Genomic DNA, 22752 nt, shown 5'->3' with positions numbered 1-22752 from the left:
AACCCAGGACCACAAGCTGCACTAACATAAAACTCCACACACACCTAAATAACACCGTGAAACATAGAAATTCCCGACATAGGTTTTATGACCAGAAGGATGGTCCCCACCAGGCAGATGGAGGAGACAGGAGGCTGCTCCAGCCAGCATGGCTGAGAGCAACCTACTGAACCCAGCCTGGGACTGAGGCTTTATAGGCCAAGTGGCCACACCCAACGGTCAGACACACCCAGTGACTCACAGACACACTGGGAAGGGAATTAACCCTTCCAATACCACAGAAGGGAAGGGAAGACAGCAACTTAAAGGAACAGTGTCCACACGCAACAAACACACTGTGCCCACCAATAAAAGGCACACCTAAAGGAGAGGTTGCCAGGTGCAACCGCAGCAAGCTGCCTAACACCACTCAGGCAGCACTGCTGCCACATATCCAATGTTGCCAGCGGCAACCACAACTAGACCGCAGGCAACTGCATGCGGCCACAAGAAGTCACGACCATGACCAAAGGTTGTGACACTAGGCCAATCTGACCTAGTTATTAGTAGGTGTTGGGACTAGTGGTCAAGTGAGGGAGCACATACATGGTGAACAGACTCTAGACAGCCCAGACAGACTACTAGTTGAGAGAATCATTTGATCCACTGTTGAACACAAGCTATCACAGTTTGGTTGTCAACAGGTGGCACCTTCGAAACAAACCCAAGTCTCTGGCCGGACAATTTCCAGGTGCTTATCAGAAATAAATGGGGTGTCCTATTATGTGCCCTTCCATTGACAGCCAGCCCCCATCATCTTAATTTTAAATGGAATTATGAACAGGAAACCTGGCCTGCTACAGACTGGAACCATATCATCTTTAGCGAAAAATTCTGATTCTTCTTGGCATCCCCCTAAGGTTGGAATGGAGTGTGGAGGCCTCATGGTAAGTGCTTCAATCCTGTCTTTGCTGTTGAGCATACAACAGTTGGTCGCCCCTAGTGGTGATACAAGGGACACTAACAGCTCAGTAAAATGTACAGGACATCCTGCGGCCACATGTGTTCCTCTCATTGCAGGGCTTCCAACTGGCATTTTTCAGTAAGATAGGCCTGTGTAACTTTGCTGATTCCATAGGTGGTCCTGGGACTGTTTCTACCTTTCTAGTATTCTTGTATTATTTTATAACAGCGCTATGCAACACAGTATTATCTACCAGTGAATATATACACAGGCATTAGTGGATAAAGGAATCTTCCTTCTAGCTCTGTCTCATTTGAAGCATCGGTGTGCATTGATGATAGGATTATATGCTCTAGCCATTACTTAGGGACCATGAACCAATCTGACTTTGTAGCCAAGTTAGCACACACATGTATACATATGCCTTGGGAGATTACAAAGTACAGTCACAAGCACTTGACACTGACAAGGGCCCCATGGATGATTTTGTATTGTCCAAAGTACATACATTGTCTGCAGAAGGAAGCATGTGTAATATTGGAGGAAAGGGTAAACGGCAAGTAAAGTAATGTGGGAGGGTGTGGTATATCACACCAGAGACTCCAGAGTTCTTCAGCCTTTCCCCAATATTTTGGTTTACGTCTGTATTACAGCCAATATGTGGTACAAATTATACACAAAACATCATGTCTTACCTGTTTAACATATGGGCATCATCATGTCTACTCTCTTGAATGTTGTAGCAGCTGCTCTTGGACTGTGGAATGGATTTGTGCTCAGACAACATGGTAGAAGCTGCGGTGGTAATTATAGCAATCCCGTCTCTCACTCTAGCAGGCAGGTCATAGTCCCACTCATCATAGGACACTGAGATGAGTCCTGTAGGGAACTCTGCAGGCACAGTGTCAGTGTCTCCAGCCACAAGACTGGGTACAATCCATGTGTAACCATAGCCTGTTAATCCCACTGAATTGGCCACTTCAAATATATAGGTGGCTTCTTCTTTTGTGCAATACAGCAGGATCACAGGACTCTGAAGCTTCTTAAGTTGGTTTTGGATCTTAGAGTCATTGTCATCTAAAGACATATCCAGATGTATAACTTCTTCTAGTTCCCAACCCACAAAGCTATTTTCGATGGTGCTCCGCACCTTGTTCTCAAAGTCTTGGTACCCAGGGAAGTAGGTTGTGACAATGGAGAAAATGTACCAGTCATATTCCTCCATGATGTTAAGCATAACAGAGGCCTGTTGTTCAATGGATGGCCCAAACTGGAAGAACATTGATGATTCTTCCTGTAATCAAAAAGAAACCATATGGAATTAAGAATAACTAACAATTCAAATACAAAATCACATAATATATACATAATGGGTTAATATTCATTATTATGCAATGCAATGGAATTGTGGAACCAGGAAAGCCAACCTCGCCAAATCTGCATACTCTTACACATTGAATACATTGAATCTCACACTGACATTTCTATTCATAATTGACTTCCATGTATAGTGTATACATTACATTTTTTATTATAATTTTGTTTTTGCATAAAATCATTTTTTGTTATCTCTCAGAGAAGAAATACCATCACCAAGGTTGTTATGGTGTTGAGGAACGCGGAATCTGAAACTTCTATTCTAAGGATCATGGTGGTGCCAAGTGCTAAGACCCCCAGCAAATGAACATTTAAAACCTGGTGACATGGTGACATGGTTGGTGAAAACAATTTTCAAAAATGAAAATATAATATTTTCTGTTTTCTCATAATCAGTTTTGCCCGTAACTGTTTTACCACCAAATATATTAAACTGGCAACACTGAAATGGATTACTTGATATTACAAATGTAATATATGATGCCATAACATCTGCCACTGAACCCCAGCAATTAAACGGTTGAGAGCATGCATTTCTTTAGACACACAGGGAGCTCTATTGTCAACAAGATTGTCAGCAATGTTTCTACAGGGTATTACTGGTAATAATCATTCCCCTGCAATGATTGAAGACCAGTGATTCAATCAAGCTGGTTAATAATATGTAGGCATAATATGAATAATATAATAAGCATGTTTTACATTAAACTGATTTCAGTTTGCTCCAATATTCTTGTTATTTTTTGGGTACTTGTTTTTATCGTGTTTATGTTTTCTTATTATGTTTTTGCATGATTATTTTTTCTTATATGACACTAGATGTCAGCACAACAGATGTAGTTCTGGCTGGTGAACTAAGGACATGTTACTTTCCAGCCTGTTGTGATGACTGAACATGACATTTCATTACCACAAATAGGTGGGGGCTTACACTAACAAAATGACTGCTCTATTCTATTGTGGCAGCCTAGACAAGCTGCGCCTACATGGCGATCATTGGTAGAACGTTCAGTCCAACTCCCCTACTTGTGCATTATACACTTACATTGTATGAAGTTACATCAAAGGGTTGTCTCACGTCAGCAAATAGCATGTATTATGTAGAGGAAGTTTATACAAGCCACTTACTAATGTATTGTTATTATGCATATTGCTTCCTTTGCTGGCTGGATTCATTTTTTCATCACATTATACACTTTGCATTTCCATGGTTACAGACCACCGTGCAATCCATCAGTGGTGGTCGAGCTTGCACACTATAGGAAAAAGCACTAGCCTATGTGCGCTCCCACAGTGTGGGCCACCAAATATGGTGGCGCTCTTTCCTATAGTGTGCAGTATTACCTTAAAGGGGTTGTCCCTCGAAAAATAGTCTACAGTTTTCAAACCAGCACCTGGATCTAAATACTTTTGTAATTGCGTGTAATTAAAATTTTTGCATAGCCACTGAGTTATTCAGTAAAATGTATCTGTATAGCGCCACCTGCTGTTTATTTTTTTCTTATTTCTTTGTCCTGCTAACTGAGAAGGCCGCACATGCTCAGTTTCATCCTTAAACTTCCTCCTGAATTGTGATAGGGAGAGTTGCAGTAGAATGGACACACCCCCTTAACCGCAGCAGAAAAGACCCTCCCCTTGAGCCGTCAGCTTGGTATAAATCTAACAGAACAATGAATGGGGAGATCTCTGGATACATGTGAGGCACAGGGCTGGTTCTAGCTTTCTAGAGATTATAATGTACTACATGATGTCTCATTTTGATTAGGCATCTTGAATTTCATAAGCCGGTCCTTTTTTTCTAAGTAGGAGATAAACCACTGACAGAGGTGTCTGGTCCTAGGTTTTAAGTCTCTCCCCATTGAAAACACATTCACGTTGGAGACTTTGGAGAGTAAGCTTAGCACGTAATCCAGTACCTCCTCATCTATTGGTCCTTCCTATGATGTGCTCCCCCTCTCTCTATTTTCGGGGTATTGCCATGTGTTACTATTATGGTCTGAGAACTATGTCTTGCTTGGCATATTTAAAATATGGGAACAGTCTGTTCTACTGTGGAATGACTACATTATGCGGGGACTACTGTGTTGGCAGAATAGTGTAGTTACAAGTTGTTATGCTGGCAGAAATTGCTATGTGCCACTGCTGTGTGAGAACAATTTCTCTGTGGGCATTACTTGAGGTGAACTTTATTTGGGAGCTAAGATAATACTTGTTTCTTTAGCCATCATTTAGCAGCAATTCACTGACTTCTATTCATTCTATGTTGCTTGAGCTAGGAGAACGCTTTTCTAAAATGCTGATTTATATGATAAATTACCAAGATAAACATCTACTAGCCCAACTGATAACTGCACCAGAATCTCTAATGAATTCATACTCTAAAAATGGAAATTTCAGACAAAATTACACACAATCATAAATTCTAAGACACATGGAAAAAACATCATGGACAAAAATGACTTTGCCGTCATCACTAATTATCCTGCAGCTTATATCTTGTGATAAAATGTGTGCTCCCTTAGTCACCTGACAATTATAATACAAACCCTACTTGTGTGCGCGCTCTGTGTGTATGAGCGTACATGCGTGTAATGTATAAAGCATGTCGCATGTAAATTTTCTGTTATTCTCAACCCAATCAAGTCTGCTGTCAACAAGGGTTTACACAATGTATTTTAGAATCTAGGATGAATGGATCATTGCCGTCTACAAGATGTTTAGTAAGCATCACCTGTGCAGGGAAAAGCTGTTATTTTTAAGGACAGGAGGTGGGAATTACTTCTTATTGAGATCTATCTGATGACTTGAGGACATTAAGCATTGAAGAATCTTATCATGAAGTCCTGATACTGCTGTGTCTGTCAACAGAATTGTAAGCTGGCAATTCATTAGTACGACAAGTGGTAATTTATATGTCCAACCAAAGTTCATTTTCTTCACACACATTCACTTTCAACATCTTTATTTATCCTCACTCTAATTGACTAAATCTGATCAGCAACATAAATCATTTTAAAGCTCGTAGACAATTTCATTCCATGGTTGATACGATCTAATTGCAATAAATTTACTTTTTACAACCACTTTCCAAATAGCTAAACTACCAAAAGCTGCTCTCTCATAACTACAGCTGAATTCACACCATGTTCAGAACTGCCTGCAACCATCTTGCCAAACATAACACCTGACATAAAACTGTATGCCATAGGCTGCAATTAAAAGAAAAAGCTATAGCGTTGTATCATGGCTGCAGGATCCTGCACCCTTATAACACCCCCTTGATATTTTCTGCTTTAAAAGACACACCTGTACTGCTGTGGCACTCCTCTGCAGGACTGGTGGTCTCCCCTCCAACCACCCTCCTCTGTCTTATCCGGCCCACAGTGCACTGTTGCCTGACTGCATACGGCATCAGGTCATAGTGTGTGAACCATCTCTTGACACTGTATGACACCATCTCTTGACACTGTATGACACAGTGCAGTTCAGCTCGGTCCCAGGGAAGAAGAACAAGGAGCAGTGAGTACTGGCAGTGGTCGCAGCACTTCACTCCCCACACCTACTTTATTCTAGTGAGTGCTTTCATGTTGGAGACACTCACTAGTATTCACTTTATAAGACGCACTGCCATTTTCACACAGTGTCAGGTCATAGTGCGCTCCTACGAAATCCTGATGCTATATGCAACCAGGGAGGAGGAGTACAGCTGTGTAGTGCTTCCCTCACTGCTCCCCATGCCTCCATAATTGAAGCGGTCATTAGTATTTGGACTATAAGACACGCTGCTACTTTTACCTTGCTTTTGGGGGAAAAGGTGAGTCTTATAGTCTGAAGAATACAGTACTTTCTTGTGTGTGCAAATTAAATGTTGTTTGCAGAAAATGTTAATTAAGAAAGGAAACTAAAGGTTTTGGTGTACTCATTTATGTTGAGTATGTTTTTTTTTTTTACACATTTAAATAGCACTGCTACATTCTGCAGCTCTTTACAGACATTAGTATCAAGCTGTCCCTGCAACACAGGAAAAACATACTAACTCCATGCAGATGTTGTCCTTTGTCAGATTTAAACCGAGGACCCCAGCACTGCAAGGCACCAGAGGCACATAAATATATATATATATATGCTGAAATTCACGCCACCTCCAAAATCCAACGTGTGTTTATCCACCAAGTGACAGCAACATTTCGGTCTGGTAAATGGAACCTTTCTCAAGCAGTGATATATATACAGTACAGACCAAAAGTTTGGACACACCTTCTCATTCAAAGAGTTTTCTTTATTTTCATGACTATGAAAATTGTAGATTCACACTGAAGGCATCAAAACTATGAATTAACACACGTGGAATTATATACATAACAAAAAAGTGCGAAACAACTGAAAATATGTCATATTCTAGGTTCTTCAAAGTAGCCACCTTTTGCTTTGATTACTGCTTTGCACACTCTTAGCATTCTCTTGATGAGCTTCAAGAGGTAGTCACCTGAAATGGTTTTCACTTCACAGGTGTGCCCTGTCAGGTTTAATAAGTGGGATTTCTTGCCTTATAAATGGGTTTGGGACCATCAGTTGTGTTGTGGAGAAGTCAGGTGGATACACAGCTGATAGTCCTACTGAATAGACTGTTAGAATTTGTATTATGGCAAGAAAAAAGTAGCTAAGTAAATAAAAACGAGTGGCCATCATTACTTTAACAAATGAAGGTCAGTCAGTCCGAAAAATTGGGAAAACTTTGAAAGTGTCCCCAAGCGCTACAAAGAAACTGGCTCACATGCGGACTGCTCCAGGAAAGGAAGACCAAGAGTCACCTCTGCTGCGGAGGATAAGTTCATCCGAGTCACCAGCCTCAGAAATCGCAGGTTAACAGCAGCTCAGATTAGAGACCAGGTCAATGCCACACAGAGTTCTAGCAGCAGACACATCTCTAGAACAACTCTTAAGAGGAGACTGTGTGAATCAGGCCTTCATGGTAGAATATCTACTAGGAAACCACTGCTAAGTACAGGCAACAAGCAAAAGAGACTTGTTTGGGCTAAAGAACACAAGGAATGGACATTAGACCACTGGAAATCTGTGCTTTGGTTTGATGAGTCCAAATTTGAGATCTTTGGTTCCAACCACAGTGTCTTTGTGCGACGCAGAAAAGGTGAACGGATGGACTCTACATGCCTGGTTCCCACCGTGAAGCATAGAGGAGGAGGTTTGATGGTGTGGGGGTGCTTTGCTTGTGACACTGTTGGGGATTTATTCAAAATTGAAGGCATACTGAACCATAATGGCTACCACAGCATCTTGCAGCGGCATAATATTCCATCCGATTTGCGTTTAGTTGGGCCATTATTTATTTTTCAACAGGACAATGGCCCCAAACACACCTCCAGGCTGTGTAAGGGCTATTTGACCATGAAGGAGAGGTATGGGGTGCTGCGCCAGATGACCTGGCCTCAACAGTCACCGGACCTGAACCCAATCGAGATGGTTTGGGGTGAGCTGGACCGCAAAGTGAAGGCAAAAGGGCCAACAAGTGCTAAGCATCTCTGGGAACTCCTTCAAGACTGTTGGAAGACCTTTTCAGGTGACTACCTCTTGAAGCTCATCAAAAGAATGCCAAAAGTGTGCAAAGCAGTAATCAAAGCAAAAGGTGGCTACTTTGAAGAACCTAGAATATGACACATTTTCAGTTGTTTGACACTTTTTTGTTATGTATATAATTCCACATGTGTTAATTCATAGTTTTGATGCCTTCAGTGTGAATCTACAATTTTCATAGTCATGAAAATAAAGAAAGCTCTTGGAATGAGATGGTGTGTCCAAACTTTTGGTCTGTACTGTATATATATATATATATATATATATATTGCAGTATATTTACCAGTGTACAGCACAACAGTATTAGAAATGTCTAAAAGACTACACTGATTAGATTACATATTGCAGATGTGCAAAGTCTCCATTGACGGCTTGGTGATTTTCTAAAGCAACATTCATTTTCATTTTTATAGGTGTGTTTATGCCTTTAAGAGAAAAGTCCCACTTGCTAATATTGTCCCTTGTGATTACGGTCCAGCTGCTGACATATGTTATGTGTTTGCAGGCTGCGGTCAGAGAAGCAGCTGCTGCTTGTGTTGTGTCCCAGCTTGTCACAATGAGATCAGGGAACTAAACCATTTCAAATAGTAGGGGTAATGAGATGAGTGGTTAGCCCGACAGCCTATGTGGGGGTCGCCACTAGATTTCTAAGTTCATTTCCTCGGCTGCAGATGGACTGAATTGCCCTCAATTTGCTTGGTGATTTCTCTGAAAAATTGCCAAATCAGAGCACATACTGTATCAACAGTGTTGTCAACAGCTATCAATTGTGCAATTCTCACAAATGTACGTAAAGAATGGCTAATGGACATTATCAGGGTTAGAGGTTTTACAACAATACTGATAGAATATTACAGTCACAAAATGAACCACAGAATATTTATACACTCCATATGTTGAAGGACATGGAATAGAAGATAGGAACTTCCTAAAATAACCTAAACATAAAGGGGTTATCCCATGACTAATGTAAAAAATGAAAATCTGACATCATATAGTGCATGACAATCTCTTTATAACATACCTAGAACCAGCCCTGTACATGGCATGGATCCAGAGGTCTCCCCATTCATTGCATACATTTATATATGCTAAATGCATATCAAGCTGACAGCTCAAGGGGAGTATCTTTTATGCTGCAGCTAAGGGGCGTGTCTCAGCTCTCCCTATCACAGCTCAGGAAGCAATTGAAGGATGACACTGAGCATGTGCGGCCATCTGAGTGAGCGGACAAAGAAATAAGAAAAATAAAACAGCAGGTGGTGCTATACAGATACATTTTATTGAACAGCTCACTGGCTAAACTAAATTTTTAATTACATGCAATTACAATAGTATTCAAAACTGTAGAATATTTTTCCTAGGACAACCTCTTTAACATTAGGATTTTAGACTGTGAGCTTTGCATTTTATTTTTAATAAGTTTAGTGTAGATTTATTTAACATTTATAATAGCATTAAATAATATATACAATGAAAATAAAAAGAAATCATGAACAAACATTGGGTAGTTTATCCACGAGCCTTGGGGTCAGGGTTAGACTGCCACATCGGAGTGCCAGAGGATCCTGTGAGGAGCCCAGGCTTTACCTCTAGGGTCTATTTCTTATGGGCCAGTTCACAGATCATTTATTTTATCTTATTGATGTCCTGTGCATACAATGATAACAAACAAGGTGGTGCAACAGAGATATGCAAATGTTTTGTATAGATGGAGGGTAGCCCTCAGAATCAGTTCCTCTGGTAGACCCAAAGAACCCTAGTGTGACACCGCTCAGCCGGTAAGTTTATGTACTGTAAGAACACTGAACTTGTAATCCATTACAACTGTTAGCTTTCTTGAAGGCTTTTGGCAGATTTGTTGCCAAATACAACCAATTGGTTATGTTATAAAATACATAATTTTGTCTCCTTAAACTTTCAAGTATTCCTCCATCCATGCAGGAAGGTTTGACAAGAAGGGTTGTGCTATGCTATGAGGTTGGATGACAGAATACCTTGCGCTGCACTGTCAATGCATCAAGTAAACACTCGGCTCTGTAGTTGAAACCTTTGGAGTCAGCAGCACTGGGCTGTGAAATTAACTTTTCATGTTTGTGGTTAGAGTGTATCTTATAAATGAAGGAGAGCGGTCATATTAACCCCATCCCCACTGCTTTCACTTGCTTCTCCCATGTGATAACTAACTTACATGCTGTCTAAAGGCCTTTCCAGGACAGTTACCTGGATTTAAATGCACAATAATAAATCTATCGCTTGTGATGTATAACATGGGAAGAGCTGTCAACAGGCTAAAAGAATAAATGGATGCAAAAGTTTGCCTTCTGTCAGTTGAGAAGCTTCCCTCAAGTTTATTGAAAGGCTCACAGTGGGGCGTTACACTGACTGCTTGTTGTATACTGCTGTCATGGTTGGCCTTTACATCTCTATGAAAGGCAGAATAGATAGAAGCCATAGGGGATTATTCTTTTGTACTGTGACCCATTACAACTTTTAAGATAAAAATTTAATTTTAAAAGACTATAATTAACCTGTGATCAAACAGAGTCACCCATCGAACAAAGTCATTTAGATAAAATTGAATGAGTTGTGTTGCAAACTTCTTACAACTTTTAATAATTCATATAGTGGAGCCGCCTAACAAAGTGCTTTCCTGACAGAATCAGAATTCAAAAGAGATAATAGTGGAGCATTGGGGCATAAAGGGGGGAAAAAGGATACATTACCAGGGTTAATGTATTGGCTCAGGATATGAGATCATGAGATAAAACTTGGTGGGGAGAGGTGAAAACACCCCACCGTACAATGTCAAGTATAAAGAGGAAGCAGCTAGGCCAGGATGCCGGAATCAGGGAGCAGGTCACCTCCTAAAGCATCCCTAATCCTCACCTTAACTCCTCACCGTATGAGCGGACCTTGATGGTAGGACGGCTCATACCAGGATACCTTTGGCCCTGAGTTGCCCTGATAATCCCTCATATAGGAGCAGGGGAGAGACGACCTGTTCCTCCCAGATACAGATGAACAGGAGTCTCACATGGCCTAGCAGCAGGGAAAGGAAAATACCATATGCAGCAACAGAGTTGGCAGGTAAGAACACCCGAAACAAACTTACCTGCCGCAGCCATGGTGACTGGAACCCGTGCATAAGTACAGGTGCCCACACACCAAATAGGACACCGTACAAACAACACCACACACAGGTATCCAGCACTCCTGATACTGTCTGGGCCCCATACAGCATGGTGCAAGGCAGCCCCAGGCAGCACTGCATACAGACTTATGGTTCACCCCTCCGGGAAACCAACCCCCTTCTGGAGGGACAACACACACAGAGAAATGTCTTGCACACATGTAGGGACAAACACCAACAACATCCCAGACTTGTAACAACAAACAAGATGTACAACAAACCTTGAACATAAACCCACACCAAACATACAACAAAGGAGGTTGGGTACATAGAGGATACAAGGGAGACAAAGGAATGACATCACAGATGTCATTAATGTCTTACAAGGTGGCCCTCAAGGACTGGGCAGATAGAATACCCTGGACTGGAGCAGAGCTCCAGCACCAATGACAGCTGAAGTACACATGACTCCAGCCAGGAAGCTACAGGAGATAAAAGGCAAGTGACCACACCCAGTCAGGGAGTTAACCCTTACAGCACCAGACAGAGGGAGGCACACACCAGCCAACACGCAACATGTAGCCATAGGCAACAGCATGCGTGACAACCATGTCATGACGCATACAGCAAAAGCCGTGACACTGCCACGACATGCCATAACAACAACATGTTGCCACAGTCAACAACATGCAAGTCAACCTTGTCACGGCACACACCACAAAGTCTGTGACACTGCCCCTGCATGCAGAAACAGCAACAAGTTGCCACAGGCAATAGGTAGTGTGGCAAAAGTGTCACAGCGCACACCAAAGGCCGTGACACACCCATATTCTGTTAATAAGGAATGGGGAAAAGGTCCTGATAATAGTCATAATGAGATCCATTCTGTTGATGGCTCCATAGGAGCACATGTGTGGAATGTGTTTTCCAGAGGTTACGTTTCTCTTGATTGCTGCTCTTCAGTTGCTTCTTTCTCCATCTCACTATTGTCTTCCTCAATCTACTATATAAAGGATAGTGAAGGTATTGATGAGTGCTATGAGGAAGAAATGTCATCTTTTAAAGCACTGAAGTACCTGTGGTTTTAAAATGCAATGCACAAGTGATGGAAGTTTCTGGTCACACAATCATTTTTGGTTGTGTCAGCTAAACACAGCTGCTCTAATATAAACCAGAATATCATCCACTGCTAGAATCAGAAATTTTATGTAGAAAAGTTGCTGATCATAGCATGCAGCAGACACTACATATTTATTGTTTGTGCCTGTGCTATTCAGTCATCTGTAATGTGCAACAAAATAATTTTTAGTATCCTTAGGTAAAAGTGGAAGGATTAGAATAGGCCCGAACCCTGTCACACAGGTCAGCTTCAATCTATATCCCAATATTATGTAATGCCCTATGTGATCTCTGGTTTTGTAAAAAAATAAAGCCATGGCCATACAGCACTGTCTGCTGTAGCTGATAATGCTATAAGAGAATTTCCATAAAAACTATGTCAATATAGTTACATCACATATAGTTATATATACATAGCTGGTATGGTTGGAAAAAGACATGGGTCCTCCAAGTCCAACTTATAATTGATCCAGAAGAAGGCAAAAACCCTATCAGAAAGATGTTAATTACCCATTATTGAAAAAATATGAAAAATATATATATTACAGCTCCAACTAATCAACTGTCAGTGAATCAGACAATAAGTAGAAGTATCACTTGAAGGCAATGATGAAATCACCACCATTAACTCTTTCTACCCTGAGACAGTTTTTACCTTCCTGCCCAGGCAATTTTTGGCAAATCTGACATGTGTCACTCTATGTGGTAATAACTTTGGAACACTTTTACTTATCTGAGCCATTCTGAGACTGTTTTCTCGGGACACATTGTACTTCACGACTAAATATGAATCAATATATTTTTCCTTTATTTAGAAAAAAATCTGAAATATACAAAAAAATTGGAAACATTCTCAATTTTCTAAATTAGAATTTCTCTACTTTTAAGACAGATAGTAATGCCTCATAAAATTGTTATCAGTCATCATTACCCACATGTCAGCTTTATGTTAGCATCATTTTGTAAATGTCTTTTTTTTTAGGATGTTAGAAGGCTTAGAAGTTTAGAAGCCATTTTTCAAATTTTCAACAAAATTTCCAAAACAATTTTTTGAAGTACCAATTCATTTATAAAGTGATGTTGAGGGGGCTTACAGAATGGAAACAACCCATAAATGACCCCATTTTAGAAAATGCACCCCTCAAATTATTCAAAACTGATGTTACAAACGTTGTTAAATAAAAATGGAGGCAAAATTTCAAAATGCAGATTTTTCATGTTAATAATTTTTTTCTTGCAACACAGCAAGGGTCAACAGCAAACTAAACCTCAATATGTATTACTCTGATTATGCAGTTTACAGAAATATCCCATATGTGGCGGCAAAATGCTCTATTGGCACGTGGCAGTGGTCAGAAGGAAAGGAGCGCCATATGGATTTTGGAGGCAGATTTTGCTAGAATGGTTTTTGGGCACCATTTTGTATTTGAAGAGACCCTGATGTACCCCTACAGTGGAAACCCTCAAAAAGTGACTCCAAGGGGGGTACTATGCACTTTGACCTCCTAAGCATTTTACAGAATTTGAAAACACTTGGCTATGAAAATAAAAAGTTTCACTTCTTCCAATAAAATGCTGCTTTAGCCCCAAATTTTTCATTTTCACAAGGGGTAACAAGAGAAAAAGCACCCAAAATGTGTTACCCATTTTCTCCTGAATACGGCAAAACCCCAATTGTGGTGGTAAACTGCTGTGGGGGCTAATGGAAGGAGTACCATATGGCTTTTGCAGTGCAGATTTTGATGGATTCTTTTTTTTTTTTTTTTTAGTAATTGTCTTATATGGGGGCTCATTTTTTGCGGGATGAGGTGACCTTTACATTGGTACCATTTTAGGGTAAGACTTTTTGATTTCGTGAGGCAAGGTGAAAAAAGGCTGTTTTGGCATAGTTTCGTTTTCAATTTCTTTTTACAGTATTCACCTGAGGGGGCATATAATGTGCTATTTTTATATAGGAGATTGTTACGGATGCGGCAATACCCAATATGTCTATTATTTTTATATTTGTTAAGTTTTACACAGTAAATGCATTTTTTAACAGAATTAAATCTTGTTTTTGTGTTGCCATTTGAGAGCCATATTTTTTGGGGGGAGGTAGGGTCTTATGACGGTTTGATTGGTACCATTTTGAGCTAAATACGCCTTTTTGATCACTTGGTATAACACTTTTTGTGAGGGAAGGTGGCACTGTTTTCTGTTGTTTTTTTTTTATACTATATTCACCTGATTTACCTGACAGGGTGGATCATGTAATATTTTTATAGAGCTGGTCGATACGGACGCGGCAATACCTAATATCTATACCTTTCTTTTTTTTTTACTTTTTTGTTTATTACTTAATTATGGGAAAAGTAAGCTTTTTTTTCTTGAAACTTTTATTTTTTTATTATTCAAAACTTTATTTTAACTTTTTTTTCCCACAACCTTTGGGGATCTGATACCCTGTACAATGCATTAAAATGCTTCTGTATTGTAATGCATTGGCTGTAAGTGTATTACACACTGTAATACACTTACAGCCTTCCTGCCTGTGAGATGCAGAAGACTGGAACTCACAGGCTGACATGGAAGGCAGGGCATTGGGCTGCCTTCCCTGTCATTGGTTCCCCATCACAGCAGCGTGGGGACCCGATGGGGAAGGAGAGGGAGCTCCCTCGCTCCACACACCCCGCACATGCCATGGTCAGCACTGACCGTGGCATAGTAAGGGTTAATGCACCAGCCAGTCCCCTGCAGCTGATCGGGCGGGCGCAGCTCCTGCACCCGCCCGATCAGCGCACCATAGTATTACAGCGCTGGTTGGGAAGTCACTTCCCGCAGTGCCGTACTATTATGGCACTGTTCGGGAAGGCGTTAAACAGTAACATTTATTAATACAATAAAATGATGGAAATCCCTAAAATAAATTGGAGATATTTAGATCATTTTATTATATACATGAAGGTTACATTTAATGGCTCCAACTATGGTAATCAGAATGAATCATTGGATCAACATCCAATTTCTAATGTCAATAGGGACCAATCATTCATTATCTGAAACTGACCTACCACAAATTTTTTGAGAAAATATTATTCAGTGAATACCCTTTGTTACAGCAAACCAAAACTGTAGTAAAAAATGGTCCCCTATAAGGTGACCCTCTCAAAGAAGAGGGTCAATATAAATATGTTTAGACGCTATTAGATAATGGTTGGTAGAGATCCTAGGGCAAAATATTTTATGGAAATCCTTCTCAATTACAGTGTCATTGTCAAGTTAGTGGAGTAGATACAGACAAGGCCAGTGAGACCCTGAACTTCAACCCTCCACTGTCCATACCTATTTACAGTACAAGCCCTAGATAAATAGACCGCAACTGGTCGACGGTCCCTACGCAACTTAAGTGCAGAGACGGACAGACAAACACAATACCGGAGTTAAAAGAGAGAAGAGAAAGGAGACAGGAGGCCGCGCCTCGTGTGTGTGTGTGGCTGTATGACAGTTTTATGGCACTTTATACAAGAAGCGCTTACCATTTATTGTTGTGTGAAGCCACAACAACTGTATTATGTATTTGCTAGTATTCTCCCGTCCAGCGTGCGGGGTCCTGTACTGCTGCCAAGGTTCCTTTTCTCTGCCCCAGATGCGGCAAGAGAGATAAGGTATTGGAGATAAAAAAAGTGATTTTTCTGCACCTTTTTTGTCGGCACTGAAAACAGGAGGCAATGTTCTGCGTAATTTGTATAAAAGTAAGCAGATTTTTTTTTCTTTTGTCAATGCGTTTCAAGGACGCACAGCCCTCTTCATCAGGACAATAAAAGTATATACTGAGTAATGTCAGAACATCGTCTTTTAAACAGTATTTTGGCGCGCAGGCCAGTGATTTTGTGGGCGGGGAGCTGGTATGTATGACGCTACTAGTGATGTCAGATAGGAACGCCACGTCTGCTTGACTGACACCGGAGGTAAAGAGATGGTTTGTTGTGTGTTACCTGATTGCTATCTATATGGTTTAAGCATTTGTAGAGATGTGTTTATATGTATTGGCCATCTTTATATGTCAAAATGTTGTTCAAGCCGTCCTGTCTTTTCATTTGCGATCTCATGCTGTATATTTCTTGTGCTACTGACAGCACGGTAAAGCAGGGGGGACAGACCTGGGTAGCGCTTAATCTGCTGCAGGTAGCGGATTAAAGTCTGCAGATGGATCCAAAAGTGGATCTTATTCTCATTAGTGCATAAATCTGGTACTGACCGGCAGCGGGGGAGGTGTACTACAGGTCGCTGTATTTGATATGGATGTAATCATTTTTCAGTACTCATATTTTGGGGAAGAGTTGAATCCTGTGGGTTGTTTCAGAATAATGGTTATTTTGGGCAGGGGTTGCGATGGCTATTTTGGGTAGGGGTTGTCAGATACGAGTCAGAACCAGATGGGCTATGCAGTATCAGAACAGGAGACAGAGAGTTGTCAGAAGACTAGCCGAGGTCAGAAACACAGGTTATCAACAACTGAAAAGGGATAAGTCAGTGGAGCTCCATATTCTGAACATTCAATATTTTTTACTTTATAAGACGCACTTTTTTCCCTCCAAAGTGGAGGGGAAAAGTCAGTGCGTCTTATAAGCAAAAGATGCTTATGTTTTAGTGCGCTGCGGCAGCTCAGGAGCTCTCACTAACGGCTCTTGAGCTGCCATGAAACTGTAGGAGGGTGGGTAGACTTAGCGCAGGCGGGCGGACTGGACTTAGTGTGGGTGGGCAGACGTACATGTACTGGGTGGGCGGTGAGGGGGGGAGTGAGTTAGCGCAGGCTGGCAGCACTTAGCCTTCAGTGAAGCCTCCAGCCCGCTCACACATCGCAACACTAAGCAGCACCTTGGGCAGGCTGGCGGCTTCGCCGAATGCTAAGTGATGCCAGCAGCCTGGGCTTCCATTTCATTCATTCATGCGCTACACTACACAATCGTTGGCAGGCTGGCGGCTTCTCTGTATGCACCCTTCTCTGTGCTGATTGGTGGTGAGGGCGTCCTGTTCCCCCTGCCTAAACTAATCAGCTCCGTACATTTTCTTCACCAATCAGCTCCCTACATTTCTCGCGCCATATGACCTCCCCCTTGTCCTGGTACCATAGATTGCTGCCTAAGTCCTATGGTGAGGAAAGCTCAGGGGAAATATATGGTACCCTAATGAAAAATGTGTGTCAAATATGACTATAACCCCCCTCATCCATAGGAATCCACCCATGTACTGCAGTATATGGGTGGATTCCTATGGATGAGGGGGGTTATAATCACATAACAGTGTCATCCTCAAATCCCCCATAACAGTGTCATCCACAGATGCCCCCATAACAGTGTCATCCACAGATGCCCCGCATAATAGTGTCATCCACACAACCCCCATAATAGTGTCATCCACATATTCCCGCATAACAGTATTATAGACAGATTCCCCATAACATTGTCATCCACAGATCCCTTATTACAGTGTCATGCTCAGATCCCCCATAACAGTGTATCATCCACAGACCACCATTAGTTCAAAACCCAACAAAGCACACCTTTTGGTAAAAAAAAATGTTTTCTTATTTTCCTCCTCAAAAACCTAGGTGTGTCTTATCATCAGATGCGTCTTATAAAGCAAAAAATATGGTATATTGTTGGAGGGGCACTTTATACTTTCATACTATTTTCATACCCTCACATCTTGCATTTAGATAGAAGGGGGTGAGATCCTAAGAATGCATTTGCCCGTTGCAGTCATATTGTGTTGCTTTACAATGCTGTGGTTTTGTAACAAATCTGCAAACGTAAATATCCTGTGTGAATAATACTGTAACGTTAATAACTAATTGCAGTACTTTTAGCAGTAATAATTCCAATCATGTGATTTCTATGGTTTGTATCAATCAATCATTCACATCATTGTTGAAAGACATGCAGCCCACGCTTCAAAACGTCCTGAAGTGAGCTTTTTCTGCTGAAGAACCAGGAAAATATGTCTGAATAAAAGTCTTCACAAAAGAGTATACAAAAAATTTCTCAAGGACGCTTTGAAGTAGTAAGGTCGAATTACTAGGAGTGTTTGGTTTCCCGCCAGCCTACTGCCACCTGCTATTATGTTAAAAGAGTAACTGTCTTTAAAAAAAAAAATTGGCATAGTGACATACGGTATACAGTATGTGCTGGGTGATGAGACCCCTACCAATAAAACATGGAGGCTTTTGGAGCCTGTAGTCAGATAGTGAGGGCACACAGTTCTCGGCTGAGCACTTCGGCCTCCTCCCTTTTATCAAATGGCAGGGGTCTCCACTCTCAGACCCCACCAATCAAACTTTTTGACATTTAACTTTTTCAAGAGATATTTTTTGAAAAATATCATCCCTTAGCTAATGATACAATATTTGTTAAGTATTTTCCAGGTTCATTTCTATATTATTTGTGCGGATGAGCAGGTGGGAAGGATGGTGGTGACTAACCACTTTTCATAAGATACATCCATAGAGAGCTACAGTATGAAGAAGCACAACAGACAATCTCCACTACTGCTGTATTTGTAACAATTTGCAGTTGAAAACCAATGTTTCATGTAGTATATAGTAATTTGTAGTACTAAATCATATGCATCACTGAAGAACAAAGTGTACTTAGTGGAATCAGAACAAATGTAGTAATATTAACTAATACATGACAGCAGTAGCCTACAGAACCCAAGTACATTACAGCAGATTAGGCCCCCTACACATATGTCCATTGATCCGGCTGACTTCTCCTGCGGCATAAGGCGGAATTTGCCTGAGGGGAACTGAGCCAGAACTGATCCCATAGTTTTCTATGGGAGTGTGCATATACATCAGTTGTGCTGTCTGATGCCAAATGGCGCCAGACAGAAAAACGCTGCATGCGTGTACAGAAGCCGGATCTGTGCATATACATCAGTTGTGTCTGGCTCCCGGCCTAAAATACCTGGCCGGACACAACTGATATGAGAATCTAGCCTTAGACAGTAAGAACTTTGCTTCTTATAGTAGAAAAGGGAAGTAAACCACTGGGAGAGTTTATTCTAGCACGGGTAGCTGCTTTATGCTGCTCTGTGAGGGAATTATTATTGCCATCACCAAAATATGTAGACACTTTAAGAATACATGTACATCAAATAATTAATGTAGCAATCTAGCACCACCACCTGGCACAAACAATCTGTAACATCATTAACAATGTTTCCAGTAATGAATCACTACATTATAAATGTGACATTGATTACCATACTCGTTATTTGCACACGTACAACTAAATGCAATTGGTAATTGTTTTTGAGTCCCCAGCAGGAGAGGAAATACTTCTGTGCATTCTCTATTATTAACTAACCAAATATGAAAGGCTATGCAATAAATGTCTAATGAATGCAGGTCCCAATGGGACGGGCACCTGTCTCTACTATGTAGGTCCCCTGACTCCTTTAGCCTGAACCTGCTCCGCTGGCTATCGCATCCGTGTTACAGATATACTGTGCATTAGACAAGCTCGCAGGGCTGCGGCCTGTGTATATATTACAAATACCCGAGATGAGAATACTCCTATGATAGATAGATAGATAGATAGATAGATCGTGGATGGGCCGAAGACAAGGAAGAGGATGAGGAGATTGAGAGTCATCCTCCTGATGAGGACAGCGAAGTCTTGTCTGTTGGGACTCTGGCACACATGGCTAACTTTATGTTATGCTGCCTTTACCGTGACCCTCGTGTTATACACATTTTGGCCAACACCGATTACTGGTTGTTCATCCTTTTTGACTCCCGCTACAATGAGAATGTCTCATCTCTCATTCCTGTGGTGGAGAGGACTAGTAAAATAGTGCAATACCAGAAGGTTATTGTGGAAAAGTTGCTTCCTAAATTTCCAGCTGACAACGCTTTATGTGACTATACGTGAGTATACGTGGTTCCTTGGGAAACCAAGGAGGGGAGACGAGGGGAACACACAGCAGTTCCAACAGAGGCAGGGCAACACTCTCCAAGGCCTGGTACAGTTCCATGACACCGCGCCAGCACCCTTACCCTGATGCGCGGCCTAGTGTCACAAGGAGGGAAACGTTTTTGGAAAATTGTGAAGGAGTACATTATGTAGAAGACCATGTCAGCGTCCTCAGTGATCACTCTGTGTCTTATAATTATTGGTTGTCCAAGCTGGACATGTGGCAAGAACTGGCGCTCTACGCCTTGGAGGTGCTGGCCTGCCTTGCCGCCAGCGTTTTGTCAGAGTGGGTATTTAGTGCTGCTGGGGGTATAATAACTGATAAGAGCATCTGCCTGTCAACTGAAAATGCTGACAAGTTGGCTCTTATCAAAATGAACAAGGCCTGGATTGCCCCTGACTTCTCTACTCCACCAGAAAAAAGCAGCTGAACATAAAGGCACTTTGAATGTGGCTTTTATGGAGTATTGACTAAACTGTATTCCCATGCACCCCTTCCACCACAAAAAAAGGGTATATGGTTCAATATTACTTTTCTCGTCCTCCATCATATCAACATGCTTATTAGGCTGCCTTCGCTCCTAATGTTTTAGAGAGTCAGCTCAGCAGCAGACCCTCACCCCTAATGTTTTAGAGGGTCACCAGCAGGCCCTCGCCCCTAAATGTTTGGGATGGTCAGATCAGCAGCAGACCCTCACTCCTAATGTTTCAGAGGGTCACCAGCAGGCCATCAATCATAATTTTTCAAGGGTGTGTATGATGCCCTCCTTTATGTGTAATAAAGGGTGTATTGGAGTGCCGGTTCCTTGTAATTTTTGGCAGCACTTGCACTTTATATACTAGTAAATATACAAGAAATAATGTGTTCTAACAATTTTTCCTGTAAAATCAATTTTCGATTTGGTTTTGTGCGTATTATTGTCAGTCTGTAAAATTGCCGTACTACTTGGACAACATCGTTCCCAGCAGCGACCTGGGAGTCCAAGATGCATCCAGACATCCTACCCATGCTGTTTCTGAACCATTTCAGTGGTGTTTCCATAAATTTCTGACACCAGACACCCTCCCCTCTTCAGAGCAGGGGGTGCATGGTTTTCCCATTGACTTCCATTGTGCTCTGGTGCTCTGTAGAGCACCTGAGCATCCCAAAGTGTTCTACTGGAGCACCAGAGCACTTTGGTGCTCGATCAACACTAGCTACCATCATTTTTGTCCAGGCCAGTTTCATTAGTTTGTTTTATAAATTATTCTGTTGAACCAAAATCCAAAAGCATTGCCTGATTGTCATTAGTTGCTTTTCAGTACATTTTGTATTTATTATTACTTTTGTCAGTTTCAAGTTATTCAGTGGCCATTGTGGGTTTTTCTTTCTTTAATGGAGGGGTACAAACAATTTTGTCCATGTGTGTATAAGAAACACCATAATACCTATTTCTCCACTTAAAAGCCATTTCTTTAACCCCCTGTGTCTTGAACTGGCCATTCATACAGTAATCAATTCACTGCTAAAATCAATCTTAAAAGAGAAGGATTATTCACTCACTGAGGGATCAGGCTACACGAGTCTATGGATAGGTGAAGAGAACGAGTACAAATAAGTGTCAGGTTCTAGTAAGCTTTCACCAGTGCTGGATTCACAGCTGCACTGCTCAGTATTGCTGTGTAATGTCCTGTTTCTTAGGCCTCATGCACACGACCGTTGTGTGCATCCGTGGCCGTTGTGCCGTTTTCCGTTTTTTTTCACGGACCCATTGACTTTCAATGGGTCCGTGGAAAAATCGGAAAATGCACCGTTTGGCAGCCGCATCCGTGAGCCGTGTTTCCTGGCCGTGAAAAAAATATGACCTGTCCTATTTTTTTCACGGCCAACGGTTCACGGGCCCATTCAAGTCAATGGGTCCGTGAAAGAACACGGATGCACACAAGATTGGCATCCGTGTCCGTGATCCGTGGCCGTAGGTTTTAGTTTCATACAGACGGATCCGAAGATCCGTCTGCATAAAAGCTTTTTCAGAGCTGAGTTTTCACTTCGTGAAAACTCAGATCCGACAGTATATTCTAACACAGAGGCGTTCCCATGGTGATGGGACGCTTCTAGTTAGAATACACTACAAACTGTGTACAAGACTGCCCCCTGCTGCCTGGCAGCACCCGATCTCATACAGGGGGATATGATAGTACAATTAACCCCATCAGGTGCGGCACCTGAAGGGGTTAATTGTACTATCATATCCCCCTGTAAGAGATCAGGGCTGCCAGGCAGCAGGGGGCAGACCCCCCCCCTCCCCAGTTTGAATATCATTGTGCGGCCCCCCCCCTCCCCTGTTGTTAACTCGTTGGTGGCCAGTGTGCGCACCCCCCTCCCTCCCTCCCTCCCTCTATTGTTTTAATACATTGGGGCCAGTGTGCACGCGCCCCCCCTCCCTCCCTCTATTGTTTTAATACATTGGGGCCAGTGTGCGCACCCCCACAACCCCCCCCCCTCCCTCCCTCTATTGTAATAATAGCATTGGGGCCAGTGTGCGCACACCCCCCCCCCCCCCGTCATCGGTGGCAGCGGAGTAGAAGATTTTCATACTTACCTGGCTGCTGGCTGCTGCGATGTCTGCGTCCGGGCGGGAGCTCCTCCT

The 22752-nt window shown here is 41.9% G+C and overlaps 1 protein-coding gene across 1 annotated transcript in view; it reads right to left on the bottom strand.

Moving 5' to 3' along the window:
* The window catches only part of GRIN2B (glutamate ionotropic receptor NMDA type subunit 2B), a 551074-nt gene that overhangs the window by 348424 nt on the left and 179898 nt on the right, over nucleotides 1-22752 (bottom strand). Inside the window, exon 2 of the mRNA XM_044301863.1 lies at nucleotides 1639-2237. Coding sequence (XP_044157798.1) covers nucleotides 1639-2237 — 599 coding nt within the window. The remainder of the gene's footprint in view (nucleotides 1-1638; nucleotides 2238-22752) is intronic.

Source organism: Bufo gargarizans, chromosome 7 (assembly GCF_014858855.1).
Source record: "Bufo gargarizans isolate SCDJY-AF-19 chromosome 7, ASM1485885v1, whole genome shotgun sequence".
NCBI classification, from domain to species: domain Eukaryota; kingdom Metazoa; phylum Chordata; class Amphibia; order Anura; family Bufonidae; genus Bufo; species Bufo gargarizans.
This window is presented reverse-complemented; position numbering and strand designations above follow the sequence as displayed.